The sequence below is a fragment of the Haliotis rufescens genome, unplaced genomic scaffold (assembly GCF_023055435.1).
Source record: "Haliotis rufescens isolate VD_foot unplaced genomic scaffold, xgHalRufe1.0.p SCAF_133, whole genome shotgun sequence".
NCBI classification, from domain to species: Eukaryota; Metazoa; Mollusca; class Gastropoda; order Lepetellida; family Haliotidae; genus Haliotis; species Haliotis rufescens.
This window is the reverse complement of record NW_025963817.1, coordinates 278,117-294,134: the sequence shown is the minus strand read 5'-3', so window position 1 is coordinate 294,134 and position 16,018 is coordinate 278,117. Positions and strand designations below refer to the sequence as shown.

Here is a 16,018-nt window from a genome sequence, read left to right as displayed (position 1 = left end):
CACCTGGAAGTTATCACGCAAAAGATGCAGACATCCGGGTACTCTGAAGCTGTGGCAAGATCATGAAGACATTCATCATTATACAGTGGGCCATAGACACTATAACATTCCTGCCTTGGGGCTGACAGTGGATCACCAAGACAGACTTTTTTTTGTCCCTTCAGAGCTCTCAAATTCTACCCTTCAGCTACAAACCCACATAGACGCCATAGAAGGAGACTATTCATATCCTGCAAGCCTCATTCCAATAAAGACACCACCAAGGTTACGATAGCGGGCTGGCTTAAGGCTACCGTTGCAGCGAGTTATACGCAGGCACAGAATTCCACTCCTGTCTTGGATCCTGACCAGCTCACGAAATCAAAACCCTAGCCACGAGTCTCACTTCATCGACATTTCCGTTTCAGTGGAACAAGTAGTGTCCAGCTGTCAGTGGGCCTCACAAGACACCTTCACCAGTTTTTACTTGCGTGACGTACTATCATCCACCACCTCGTTCTATCGAAAGATAAGGCAGGGTGGTGTGTGTGTATGTGGGTGGGTGGGTGGGGGGGGGGGGGGGGGTGGGGGGGGGGGGGGTGGGGGGTGGGGGGGGGGGGGGGGGTGGGGGGGGGGGGGTAGAGGTACTCTCTTGATTACCCTGTTAATTAGGTGTAGGATTTGATTTGGAGCACCTTGAGTAACAGCTGCTACTAGTACGAATTGCAGATGACCGGAAGTGACGTCAGAGCCGGAAGATGTATAATCGGAAGTGACGACATCACTAGAAGTGACATCACCACCAGAAATAGAAGTTTAAGGTCAATCTAATCAGGAAATGACGTCTTTTGGTAGATATAGACATAAGACGTCATTATCCATTATCCAAGGGAAGTGAGAAACCGGAAGTGACGTCACAACGGAAAGTGAGATAAGAACAGAAAGTGACGTCAGCACCGGAAATAGTGTCCATTTTTAACAAGAAAAGCCGGCATTTGGTAGAAATACAACAGAATGACATCATTGCAATACTCTCCGGTGTAACATGAACAGTTACACCATTTCTCATGTATCAATACGTTTTTTACAACCAGTGACAACAATCTTTCATAATTTAGTGTGGATGAACCAAATCTATCACCCTGGTGATGACAATGCCTGTTCAGAAAAATACATTCGTCCTGTGTTACATACATCAGCTGATCTTCGCAGCAAAAAAACTAATACATTTCTATTTTTATAGTTTTACTTACAAAACACCGTTGGATTTGGAGAACATTTATTAAGACTGTATTTTGACATAATGCATTTCAAATATTTGCAACGCAGACACGTACGGGAGGTTTGAAAAGGTCTTCGGCAACCCTTGCTTGCCTAAAAAGTGAATACGTTTGTCGTAAGAGGCGACTAACGGGATTGGGAGGTCAGGCATCTTAGTAAACATAGAGTTGAAATATGGATGAGATAATGCCGATGCGACGTTAAATTTTAACTCACACACTCACTCAATTACGTAGATCACTGCTCATATTGTCAATCACTGAATTGTCTGGTCTAGACTCGATTATTTACAGACCGCCGTCAAATAGCTGGAATATTGCTGAGTGCGGAGTTAAACCACAAACAAACAAACATCATTGTTCATTGTTCTAGTGACGCACGTCTATCAGGACAGAAGCAATATGAACCTGGTGGATAACCCCTATACCAGTCTGTCTGGGCAGGACATGGTTCACACAGACCGCGGTCGTCCACATGTAGAAGAGGCAAGAGAGCAGTTTTCTCCTCACATGGAAGGTGTGGTGGGAGACCAGACAGAGGAAGATGCGATCGTGAGTTGAAATATTTGATCTTCATCATTCGTATGGGTAGGCCACTTGAAATATTGTAGTACTTGAACTTTTTAAGTGAATGTTGTTTCGGGATCCTGGCAATGCTACATGTAAGGGATGCGGCACTGCTCAGGGAATTAACACGCACTATCTCCTTCATGGGTACCTGTGTCATTATTGCATGTGTGGATTCTATGACTATTTTGGACTTATATCAGAACAGTGGAGTGCAACTTTCAGTGAATATACCTTAGATATTGCCAAGATATACTATATTAAACTTTTACCATGGTACTGTTACAATGATTTTCCATTATTTCAGACCTCAAGTGAAGGAGAACAGGAGGTTCAAAATGAACAAGGGCCTGGTAACATAGATAATCTCTTAATACTTATTGAAAGGACAATACAGTACGATGCAAAGAATGTAGGAGATATTGGGAATTAACAAGACATTTCTGCTGATGTATATGATATTATTAATGGAAATCATTTCATAATATCTGGGGATCGTATCTGTTATGGGTTCTAAAGCTTGATGTGATCAGATGGTGGCGCACTTGGTCATTAAAGAAGTCGGAGGTCAAATAAGAAATTTGCATTTTGCAGCCAAGGTCACTAATATCGGGTAAAACCACCTCTGTTGGCCAGACATGCGTGAATTCTTTGATGTGTCGACCAATGTCAGCTTCCACCCATTGGTGAGAGCAACATCGAGTTCATTAAAAGTGGTGGGTGGAATTGGGTCACAATGAGTAGTGCTCTATCATCTTGAAAGAACACGTTGAGCAAGTGGCAGCATGATTGGTGCAATGAGGTTGTCCCGATGGTGTTGACCTTTGAAACTGCCACGGACAACATGGAGTGGCAGTCGTGTACCAATATGGGTCCATAACGTTGACGTCCTTAAAACGTTCAAAAGGACGTCTCTAAACGCGTTTCCTTCGGTCATAAAAGTCGACATTTAACCTCGTTTCATCAGAAAACATAACATTAGCCCAAAGTCGATTCTTCCGGCGTTGATGTTCCCTACACCACTGACGCCTCTGATTCAAATGACATGCAGTAAGTTGTGGGATGGCACGTGGGATGACACGTAAACGTGGACACGTGGACATCGTGCTCGCAAATTCCATCTGTGCAAATGATTTCGCGTGTACTCTTACACCAGTTGCCTGTTGCATTGGTACCTTACCTGAGTGTCAGTTTGCAACCCATTTCTTAATGCTATCAGTCTGATCTGATCTGTCCTAGCCTGGAGATGCTGCCCTTGGGGGTACATAACGGCATTCATCATCGACGTAATGTGTTTGTTGGCATCGGGCCCACAATCTGCTGATGACAGATTGGGAATCATGCAGCATTATTATGATGTGTGCTTATCTGCAAAATACCTATTGTTTAGAAAGGTGTCTTTTAGCGTTTGGTTCCAAGAAAACTCACAAGCGATGCAGTCAACTGACAATGGTAAATCAAGTATTCCACCCTGTCTGAGTGTTGTCCGAAGTCACATGCTTCATGACTGTCACTATGTTGTGTTTGGAGTTGTGTTTCGGAAATGTTCTTGTCACATAAATCACTTACTTTCATTGCCAGACATTGTTGCATTTTCCTGTAATTTCACCTGAAACAAAATATATTAAAATTGTTTTGCAAAGTGTATATTAAAGGGGGAAACTCTACACTGAATAATACACTGAAATATCCGCTAAATATATCATACCAAAGTAAAGTTTTAAAAGCGAAACTAGTAACAAACGGCTCGTAACTTATCACATATGAAGTACTAGTGCCTTGCCGTTTTGTAATCGCCCTTTGTCAGTATCTTCGAACCTTATAAAATTATTAAAAAAACTATTCTAAATGGTCAAAACATATACTCACAGAACTAGAAACAATAGACCTGACGGTTTCCAACAGGTTCGCCTTTTGAGTCAAATGTAATCTTCGTCACGATAAACAGGTACAAATCTTGAACACATCTCCAATGTCCTCAATCATCTAGTTGTCAGAAAAAAATGTTACTATTTAACATATAACCAGGAACAATTATTTTGCTCACGGCTTCACAACTTACATGCTCTGCCTTTTTAACAGTTGTCATCTACACACGTGGTGCAACAAAACACGCCGACAACGTGGATGCGTTCTTCAGAAACAACGGTAGAAGTATACCACGACTTCAGTGTGACAGTGAGTATACTTTTGTTAAAGTAATGCATGACAGTAATGAGGCAACACGTTTACCGCATCCAGTGGCGAGTTGACCGTTATACATTGTATATATTCGGTCCCATTATTAAGAAATGATTGTATATTGCGACCTCACATGGATTATCCGAACAGGCAATATGGTTGATATTCCTATTTGTCATTGTGTCCTGGTTGACTAAATATTGATCACGTATGTATGTGTGTTTCTACTGGATAATGAAAGACTATCAAGACAAAATGTTAAGCATAGAATGTGATCCCATCGAATTGTTTAGCGTATTATCTTTCTTTAATTTGTTTTTGTAGATGCTGAGACGTTCACAGAGGCAGTCAAAACAAACTGTACACGTATGATTGTGTTGATTGATGAAAAGTTTTCTCAGTTGCTGGAAGATGAATACATGATGTTCAAACTTGCTTTCAATGGTGACAAAACTTTCTAATCATTTTCTGTCAAACTATCAAAACCTATTAGAATGGAATTACACATATATTTTCGACCGATGAAGATCTGGGGTAGAATAGGTCTTCAGCAACCCATGCTTGCTGTACAAGGTGTATATGCTTGTCGTAAGAGGCGTCTAACGGGATCGAGTGGTCAGGCGAGCTGACTTGGTTGATGCTTGTCATCATATCCCAATTGCGTGGATCGATGCCCATGATGTCAATCACTGTATTGTCTGGTCCAAACTCGATTATTTTTCAGACCGCTGTCATATAGCTTCAGTATTGCTGCGTGCGGCGTTCACAACAAACACATATTTTTGCATGAATTGTGCGACCAACCAACACGATATGTTTTTCATGGAATTAAATTCATGTTAAATGCTTCCATGTGGAATTGTATCAGTTATTCCTAGTGACACCCATTGTGTAGCTAATGCCACGGCAAAGATATTGTCTTCATTGCGACATGTTCATATTTTCGCTGACATTTGAGGTAAATCTTTGGATTTTTCTTGTACAGTATTGGACTGTTCCCAACTTTCTAAGAGTACAATGCTTTATGGGTCTAAAAGGTGAAGCGACCAGTTACATCCTTGAACAAATTAGCAAACTAAAACATCAATCATATCAGCTGTTCTGGTGTAAACCGATAAAATAATTCATCGCTGTTTTACAAAATATCAGAATCTTTCCATCATATATTTGTCACTGACACGTCAAAATGTCTGCTATAAAATCGTTTGGAATATTTGCTAAGGCCTTGAATGCTGTCAAACAACTTTTGATCAAGAGGCGTATGCCGATCTTTGAAATCGCTGTAAAACGAGCATGGTCGATTGTACCTCAAACGTTGTGAAAGGCAGACACCAAAGGCTTTTGAACTGCTGGAACATTGCTTGACATATAGGCAAGAGTTGACTCTTGGAAAGTTGCTGTCATCCCTCATACAGTATTGTGGGGTCTTTTATGTCACTCTGAATCTTTATGCATAGATCTAAAGTTGAAATGGATGAGGCGGTTTACACGGGTTTCTTTTATCTCGAGTTAAATCGGGTGGTTAAATCAGTTGAAGTGAATGAGCTATTTGACCGTTATTGAAGGGTATCAGATCATTGATACACCTGACGCTCAAGTGAAACTTCTTGGCCAAGTTGTCTTGTTTAGATTTTGTCAGTCCGAGCAGACATTCCGATCCATATGCATAAAGAAATAGATCAGCAAGAAGCGGAATACATTTGGTGCCAATGGGGATGCCTACACATGCTCATGATTTCGATGGAGGAGTAAAATGAACTCCGCATTCAGCAGATATTTTTTTAGGAATATTGAAAAGTTTTTGTCGCTTTTATTTAATAGAATTCTTGCCATCATGGGATGATTTCAAATTCTCTCTTACCACTTCACTTTGTTTCTGTCTTATCTTTGAACCATATTTCCTTTTAAAAAGATTAAAGGTCACCAGACTTTATCTCAAACGTTTGTACCATTTAGAGTACTGATAATTTTTCACACATTAACCTACCTTTATCAGTTAATCCCTTACCCTATCAGATTATATTTGCAATATTTGTCTTTAATTACAGATCTCGTAGAAGCAGAAAAAGAGGTTCAATTAGTCAATTATCTTGATGATGACGAAATCTTCCGAGAAGTAAAGTATAAGCTTCCTAGGGCCATGAGAAAAAATATTATTCCTAACACTCGGTTCCTCAACAGTACCAATGGTCATGTGGCTCTTGAAGGTAGGCTCTTGAGTTTTTTTCATTTTTTTTATTGGCTTTTGGTGTAATAAAATAAATAGCACGATAGCAAAACGATGCGCTTGCCACAAGAACCATTTACAAACAAATTAGCATGACAACATCAACGGTCCAGCTCTATCTCCATTGGTAGGACTTTCTGACTTCTCTTGCCACATGGTCAATCGGCCGTGTGCCATTATCATTTACGTGTTTGCCCTTACAACTTTGTGTGACCGATCACACCTATTTTGTTGCTTAGCTTGCTGAGCAAGAATTACTATGCGATTTTAAACATTTCTGCCTTTAATGCAATGTTGAAAATGCATTTGTGACCATTACGCATATGAACGTGGAAAAAACATATTTTAAAATTGTTTTGTTGTTACCTCAGCGATGACTTTAAATAGCACGTTTTTCTAGCCAGACTGGTGTATCTCTGTCTGCCTGTTGTAGAGACACTTCTGTTATTTGATTTGACTCTTGACCTCTTTATGACCTGACCGAAATAACAATAGTCCAGAAAAGTGCGTTTGTCTTCAGGCTTGATGTTCAATTTCTAATTTATCAATATTAATCGGGTTTGACTGTACTGCTTTTCATGTGACCAAATATAAACAAATTCGACAATACGATGGTCAATAAATTTTCACAACAATTTTTCATTAATTTGGAATATAGATTTCGAATATTTAATTGTGTACATTGCTTGCAGAGACGTGTAAAACGTGTGTCCTTTCAGATTGATAAGATGCAGTATGAAATTGATGATGCAGGATGTCTGAGCATGACACATATTTTTCAGATCATGCTACAACAGCTACACAGGTTGGCAACAACAACCATATGGAAGTCCCTCCGGAGGCTGGCAATATACGCGCACAGCAAATCGGGAGAAGCAACACGTTTACCGCATCCAGTGGTGAGTTGACCGTTATATTGCGATCTCGTTCACCAGTCTTTGGTATTGTGTATGTAATATGTCTTAAAAACACATATGATGCAGCTAAAATTATGATGTCTGTGGACAGTGTCCATTGTCATCCATTTCATCCAACGCTTACATATTCCCAATATTTTGAAGGTATGAAGGCCGACAATGCATTATTATTCAGTCAGATCAAACTTAGTCAAAAGCCATGTAGTGATATAATCTTGTGCGTGGGCTTGTGCGTGTTCGTGTGCGTGTGCGTGTGCGTGTGCGTGTGCGTGTATATCAATATTGGAATGAATGGAAGTGAAATGAGCAAGTCAATATTACGTGTGTCACTCATTGGCGCTAAAAGTCACACCCACACTCGACGTCTTGCGGAATCTATAGGATATATGTTTAGCGGTAGCAAGAACTGAGATCTGATTTTGTTGAGATTGGAGCTGTTTTATTTCTCATATGTTTTCAGTGTTCATGTTGCGCATTCACGATGTAACAATTTAGAATTCAGTAAACTAAAGGACGGTTTTCAGTTGCACTCGTGGCTGTCGTTCTGCAACTGGTATTACAATATTTCGTGTGTTCGAATCCAACTCTCAAAGCGTTTTTTTGTGTGACGTGAGCCTCTGATATGATAGGATACGCACAACTTTTCATGAACACCTGGTACAGTTATTGTGATTCATAAACGCATACATAAGATATAGTCGGAATCGTACACTGGACTCTGCATTAAGCAGAGATTCCTTGTGATTATTGAAACTGTTTAGTCACTTTCATTTATCTCATCTGACAACTACCATGTAATAGGTACCAGCATGAATATCACTTACACGTCCAACGGCCATATCTCTTAAATGACTCTTATTGGTATTATGTATTAAATCTGTTTGACACAATTAATTGTAAATATGATGTTTTGTAACTAAAACATTCTTGTCTCAGGCCCATCAATTCAGGGCTACGAGTTGACCGTAAAGACGCCTGACACAGACTACGAATTGTGTGTAGAAATGAAGAAGCACATCGACAAGAACATAGACAACATTAACATCTCCCTGAAACCACACAACGCCAGAGTGGAGTCCACCAGTCTGGGATCTGTCATCATCAGGGTGGCAGTGGAGCCTGGCACAAAACTTGGACCAGTTTGGCTGAGAGAGGTCATCACAAAGATCCTGTCTGAAGACATCATTGCTAAACTGCCAAAAGGCACCAGCATGGAAGTCAACATCAGTGCATCTCTTCCACTCACACCTCTGGATGTGGATATATTCGGTAAATACACAGTAGCATTGTAATTAGCTCTAATATCACCTTTCATTTCATGAGATACTCATGGTATGCAAAACAAATGCTCAGTTTGCACGTGAAAGTCATGATACAGTCATAATATTATATTCACAAGCTATATTATTGGCATTATGGCATATAACGGTGCATTGTAGACTGATATAAGCATCAATATGTTAAATGCTATATGCAGTTTAGCTTACCATTCTTACCATACTTATGTCGAATTGTTTGGTAGCAAGTAAATCCTTACGTATAGATTTATTTGTTTTAAATTTAGGTTTAGAACAGGAGCAAGGGAAGAATATTTTTCAATAAAACAAACAATTTTGGACAATATTAATTTTGAATTATGTATCAACATGCATTGTAAAAAAGATCCTTGAACATTTCTTTAGCTTTGAAAATACAAATGAAGCTTGGGTGTTGTGTATTGGTAGCTAATAAGGTTCTTTCTGACTTGCAACATTCATAACGCAAATCAACAAAACGATAATGGAATAATTAACTCAGTTGAACCAAACATGCAGTCTGCATTGTTACCATTGATGTGTTTATAAAGTTGGATTTCAATTAACTATTTTGATATTTCTTTTTTTATTCAGAGTTTGAAGGTGAAAACGAAGCCACCCATTGGATGACAGAATATACATCTGACATTCACAGGAGGGATAAAACTGGTCGCAACATGCTCCACCAAGCGGTCAGAATAGGAAATAGGGCTGCTGTAATTTTCAGTCTAATATCAGGCTGCCTTGTAAATGATCAAGATTGTCATGGGAATACTCCTCTTCACTATGCAGCAATGTCAGGTCAAACGGGTGCGTCCTTGTCCAGACTGCTCGTTGAAGGAGGAGCCAGCATTGACGTGGTTAACAGGGTTGGATGCACACCACTACATCGTGCTGTCACAAAGAGGAACCTGGAGATGGTCGAACTCTTTGCAAGAAAGTTTGGAGTGAAAGAGAGCACTCCTACAGCCAATAAAAAAATAGAGTTATCTTCCCTTATACATCTCTTGGTCAAACAAGGAGGAGATGTCAATGCCCTCAACAGAAAACGTCTCACACCACTGCATGTGGCTGCTTCATCACAGAGGTTTGATGTTATTGTGGCATTATTGACCGAAGGCGCGGACGCGAATGTTGTTCATGAAAATGGTCAAACTCTGTTGCACCATGTATTGGGGTTGAGTAAGCCTAACAGGAAAATGTATGAAGGGTTGAATAAGCCTAACCGGAAAAATCCGAAGAAACACCTGCGAGAAAAGCCTGTCACACAATCATCTGGAGATACATGTAAACCTGATGATAATGGAGCTAGTAAAGCACAATCTTCAGTGTTGGACATACCAGACAGTGAAGGTAATACTCCACTTCAGAGTGCACTCAAATCTAACTTCACACAAGCTGCTATCATTCTGTTGAATGCTGGGGCAAATGCAAATACCAAGAACAAGAAAATGGACACACCCCTCCATACAGTTACTAGAAATACAAACATTGAGAATACTATCACTGAACGTGATGCAGTAGTGAAGATTATTGAATTCAGCAGAGATGTGAATGTTACAGATAAGCAAGGCAATACACCTCTGATGTTGGCTGTCGAGAAGAACAAAAACATCTCACCCCTGCTCAAAGCTGGCGCTGATGTCAATGCTCAAAATATACATGGTGACACACCGCTGATCATAGCTGTTAAACACAACAGTCGGATAATGGAAACATTACTGGAGGCCGGATCTGAAGTGTCCACCGGCAATACACAACTTCTACTGAAAGCAGGAGCTGACGTCGATGCACCCATAAATGAGAGACAAAGCAACACCGAACAACTGATTGCCGCTGGAGCTGACGTCAATGTTCAAAACAAAGATGGTACCACGCCTCTGATGTTGGCTCTTAATACAGGACGGGATATCGCACCACTACTCACAGCTGGGGCAGATGTAAATTCAAAAAAAGGATTGGGTAGAACAGCGCTGCATCTTGTTGGTGAACAACAAGATCACAGGTATGGAGCCGCAGTCATAAACAAGAGCCTCACAGATCAACTGATTGCTGCTGGAGCTGACGTCAAAGTTCAAGACAAAGATGGTAACACGCCTCTGATGATGGCTGTAAAGACAGGACGGGATATCGCACCACTACTCACAGCTGGGGCAGATGTAAATTCAAAAAATGGATTGGGTAGAACAGCGCTGCATCTTGTTGGTGAACAACAAGATCACAGGTATGGAGCCGCAGTCATAAACAAGAGCCTCACAGATCAACTGATTGCTGCTGGAGCTGACGTCAAATTTCAAGACAAAGATGGTAACACGCCTCTGATGATGGCTGTAAAGACAGGACGGGATATCGCACCACTACTCACAGCTGGGGCAGATGTAAATTCAAAAAATGGATTGGGTAGAACAGCGCTGCATCTTGTTGGTGAACAACAAGATCACAGGTATGGAGCCGCAGTCATAAACAAGAGCCTCACAGATCAACTGATTGCTGCTGGAGCTGACGTCAAAGTTCAAGACAAAGATGGTAACACGCCTCTGATGATAGCTGTAAAGACAGGACGGGATATCTCACCACTACTCACAGCTGGGGCAGATGTTAATTCAAAAAATGGATTGGGTAGAACAGCCCTTCATCTTGTTAGTGCACGCGATTATCACCTGTATAGGGCCACAGTCACACATGAGAGCCTCACAGAACAACTGATTGCTGCTGGAGCTGACGTCAATGTTCAAGACAAAGATGGTAACACGCCTCTTCACATTTGTGTAAAGAATAATGATTACCGTTCTGTCAAAGTCCTTTTGAGTGTTTTACGGTCTGATGTCAATATTACAAATAGAAATGGAAAATCAGCATTGGACCTCGCTGAAGAAGCTGTATTACCAACACATTTTGGTATTAGGGGAAAATTCAGGAAAATACCACAAATATCTTTTGGTACACCTGGATATTCTCATGATCCTGAAAAGGATAAAAAAGCAAAAATACATGCAATCCTCAGCAGACATCCAGATCTCAATGCTGAAAACCACAGTGACAGAACCCCTTTGAACATTGCTAAAATGTCAAGCGACATATCTCTTAAAGAACTTCTGTTATCTAGAGGAATAACGTCAGAGGAGTCAACATATGGCTCGTCGAGGCCAAGACCTCATTATTCATCATCAGAAAAGACGAAATTGAAAATGCAAGAAAAGACTAAAAACCCGTGGAAGGGAATGTTTGAAGGGAATATGGACGTCCATTAGATCAATGTCACAAAAAGGAACTTGATTATGTGTTGACAAGATAGGCAATTGTCCTACCCAAAACTAGCCATTGTTGCAGACATTATGCATTTCTAGTGCGTGACTGGATAATCACTATCATAACTTCGAACGTTTGTAACTAATAGATGTATTTTCAATGAATTTTAAGTAAGAATTACCTTGCTTACGAACGAGTGTTGCGTAATTCCTATCTGTGTATATGTTTCAAAATTATTTTAGCTTTTCAGACGTAGTACATTTTGATAATATGTATTTTGGTGTATATGAAAGTAAGGGATGGTCTTAATAGAAGGTTAATGGTTGGCACAATTAAGATGCTACAAGTCTTCAGTTTGAATGATTTTATATGTTTAATGTGGACATTGCACCTCTTGAGTAATTCATTTTGTTTTCAGTCAGGACATATACATAGGTATACATGGAGAAGCTGTATCATGTTCAACCAAACTTTGATTGAGAATATTATGTTTCATTTTTTTACGTTTGTATATACATGTACACTTGTGAATTAGTTTTACGCCTCATGCATATGCCTGTCAAAACACAATATACTTATTGATTATACTAATTGATTGTATGTACATGGATATAGCACACAATGTTTGGTAAATACATATTAAAAGTTTGGTAAATCAGTGATCTATGATTTCTTGTGAGCAGTGTAGGTTGATACTACATTTGTCCTCAGTACTTCTTAAGCCTTCATAATTGTAGTTGCCAGTTTATTCAGTCTATTGGCTGGGTTGGTTTTATACATCAATAGATACTTGTTATTTATCTGAACGTGTTATCTCTTGGTGAATTGTATCAGACGGAATATTTTGTTGATTGTACAAGATTTACAACTGGTAAAAACTTGACCATTTTTGTTTTTCATGTTCGTTAGTTAAGACAAATAAACTCTTTGAGCTATTTCTATGACCTTATAAAAGGATGCATTGATAAAAGAAGTTCCCTTTTTACAAATCATTTTTTAAATCATTGTTTAACATTCTATTGTATTTTTTTCAGATGCGTTTGTTATCCTCTTGTCTTGCAATGAAACATCAGATATGTTTTCCCCAACCACCCATGTAAAATGTAAACATGGCGGTATTGCTCTAGTCAGCATGTTTGTGGTATTTTCTGTGTTGAGTTGAGTCCTGCTTAGGAATGTCTTAAATGTTGTTTAGTGCTAATTCATTACAAACATAATTTGTTGATTGTGATTCTTATATTGACTAAAGTTATAAACATGTCATAGACTACCCTACCGATTAGTCTGAAAGGTTGCCACAGTAACCCATATATGGTCTACATGGTATGCTAATTTTGATTTGGTTAGATATTCCAGTTCACATGTACGGTTTTTTGGGTCCGAGTTTCTAACCGAGTGTATTCGCAAGCTTCATGAATGTATTAGTAATCTGTTTGTTACTATTACTGTTACTATTATTGATTCTGGCTTATTTGGGCGACGTTATTTCATATTTGTATAAGTATATAATATATACATCAAATTATTTTTAGATTTCTCATGTTACAAGGATGTCTTGTGGATTAAAAAATACGCTAAAATGTTCAAAGGAGGATAGAAGCGCAAAAAGGTGTGATTAGTCGAGTAACACAGAAGAAAACGTTAACAACCGAAAGTCCCTTTTACAAGAGTTTCCTTTCAAACGTATATTTGCCTAAAACAAGGGCTTCACTGTATAAGTATCATGGGCGGATACAGAGGGGGGGGGGGGGGGGGTTCGAAAAAATCTTTATTTCTGTATAAATTACCACCATATCTTAATTGTGCTAGATACTATTCATTTGTTAATATAATCACAGTCCTGAGCCAGTCGAATTCGAGTTTGGAATTGGTCCTCAGGAACCAATGTTTGTGGTAGGGGCAACAAACATGGATAGTCGACCAGACTCAGTGACTTGATTGAATGCGTACCAAGGCTGTGTGGGATGTTGAACAGAATATTATCAACTGGTTTGTCTGGTCCAGGCTCGAGTATTTACCGACTGCCTTGATACATCTGTGTATACTTTGCTTAGTGTCACTACTAGCTACCTAAAATTGGCACTGTATTACATGTATGCTTATATAGTTTATGTATTAGTATATGTCTGTCAATGTAGAGGAAATAAACATCGTTTGAGGGTAATTCCCTGTTTCGCTTATCCATCACATTACAGCTCCCACTTGGTTGTGGTAGGCTTGTTAATGCACATATCACCTATTGATGACGAGGCATGAGATTTTTATTCCACATTGCGCCAGGTAAAAACATCTTCCAAAGACAAGAGAGTTAACTGACATTAAAAGTCCAGTGTCCACCCTTTCCGAACTAGGCTGGAATTCCTTGGATCGATCGTAGCGCCACCAGTGGCTATTACGAGTTTTGTCACTTCTATGCCTCTCCTATGGACCAATCAGATTCCACCTCTCGTATCACTTGCATTTGCACTTGCAAAATGGTGGCGCCCAGTCAAGACGATCTGATTGATAATCAAGATCTATATTGTGATAAAACGAGTCTTACATCGCGAATTGCATCAAATCACGTAATCACATTTATTAAAAACACGAAAAAGTTTTTAGAAAATATCTGTTGATGAGTTGGCGGTGCACATGCTTTCCAAATCCTGCAATCAACCAAAAGCTGCATGACAGTTTACGAACCGGATTTCAATTTTTTCGGTTGTCTTGTGTCTAATAAGAATCTTTGAGTTTTATAGGTTAATCCCTATCCAGTACCAAAACAGTACATTTCATGGTTGACCTAACATGACCCGAATATGTTTGGTCAAGTCAAGTTTCCGACACTGACCTCGAATATTGACTAGTCACATGATCACTATGACCTATCACGTGACGAGTATTAATTTCGTCTGCTACAAAAACATCACTTCTGCGAGTGGCAATACACGGTTTGCCGATCTTTTAGATAAGATCGCGACTGAAACGTAATAAATCAGAAGACTGTAAGGTAAAATCTAATTAAGTTTTCGGTATCACAAAGCACGATGATCAGTCTTAGCGAGGTCATTATGCGAATACCAGAGGACTCTACCTGAGGTGGTCTGTCCGGGCCGAGCCAGCAGCATACACATGTCAGTATGTGATGTTGACTGCGCACAGTAATATACCAATCCACTGGATCTGCTTGTAGGTAATAAATTTCTGCTACCGCCTGTGACGATTATGCGATTCAGTCGTGATGTTGTGTTGTTTGTTTGTTTGTTGTTTTACGCCGCACATAGCAATATTCCAGCTATATGACGGCGGTCTGTAAACGATTGCGTCTGGACCAGACAAGCGATGGATACGATGACATGCATCAACCAAGTCAGCGAGCTTGACCACCCGATCCCGTTAGTCGCCTCTTACGACAAGCATAGTCGCCTTTCACGGCAAGCATTGGTTGTTGAAGACCTATTCTAACCCGGATCTTCTTAGGTCTCAATTGATATGAGAAATGTATTGAAAAACAGGGATATTATGTTGAAAAACAAACTTAAAACACTTTCACAATTGTTGGTTTTGTTTGTTAGGCTTAGAACGTTTTGACCAGCCCTCGTATAAATGTGTCTGAGTGGGGTATACGGATACCCTCGGGGAGTTATCATTGAAAAACACGTTTCACCACAGAGCGTGTATTGTGTGCTGCGACTTCCATAATGTTACCTATTGGTTTATCAAGTACAAAGAGTTCTCTCTCATTTCTCATGGTAAAGTTTGCCTACATGTACGTACAATCCTATATAAACCTCTAATGTAGTGACCTAATCATATTGTTTTAAGGGGCCTTCGTTTCGTAGAACATTCTTTCAGCAGGGACTTTCTACAGAATATCCCTCTGTCCAGGAATATTCTATTGAATGTCCCTTCGAGATATATTTTGCATTGTCCACATAAAAAAGATTCTAACTAAAGGATATGTGCGAAAAGATGTAAAATCAAAGCCAAATGTTACTATATATGTCAGTGGGATCGAAACCTTTGTATTTGTTAAAAACTTCGTATGTGAGTGAACCCCTACCCTACAGAGGCGCTGATATACTACACTGTTGTTTTTTTTAATCCTTTTTTAACCAGACTTATTTTGGGTCCGTTTCCTAAGGTTCATGGGTAGTGTACTGGAAACATAAAATTAATTCAGATTTTCTCAAGGTTTATAAAACGGCTAAAACACCAAACAAATATCCAGGCCTCGCCCTAGTTATTTCCCTCATCCTTTCTTAACACCTTACCCGACCGTGTCCACGAGTTTTACCAAAGGGGTAAATGTTTATACCTCAGACCTCCAAACAATTAGATGTA

At 39.6% G+C, this 16,018-nt stretch overlaps 2 protein-coding genes across 2 annotated transcripts in view; both read left to right on the top strand.

Moving 5' to 3' along the window:
• Positions 1–16,018, top strand: part of LOC124130103 (serine/threonine-protein phosphatase 6 regulatory ankyrin repeat subunit B-like) — a 96,436-nt gene that overhangs the window by 5,006 nt on the left and 75,412 nt on the right. The window contains exons 2-3 of the mRNA XM_048394920.1: positions 1,633–1,811; positions 2,134–2,179. Of these exons, the coding sequence (XP_048250877.1) occupies positions 1,662–1,811; positions 2,134–2,179 (196 nt within the window). The 5' untranslated portion in view covers positions 1,633–1,661. The remainder of the gene's footprint in view (positions 1–1,632; positions 1,812–2,133; positions 2,180–16,018) is intronic.
• On the top strand, positions 4,338–12,715 carry LOC124113214 (serine/threonine-protein phosphatase 6 regulatory ankyrin repeat subunit C-like). Its single transcript, XM_048394922.1, has 5 exons — positions 4,338–4,451; positions 6,056–6,214; positions 7,017–7,133; positions 8,088–8,420; positions 9,041–12,715. Exons 1-5 carry the CDS (start codon positions 4,376–4,378, stop codon positions 11,695–11,697), a joined length of 3,342 nt encoding a protein of 1,113 aa, XP_048250879.1. The 5' UTR covers positions 4,338–4,375; the 3' UTR covers positions 11,698–12,715.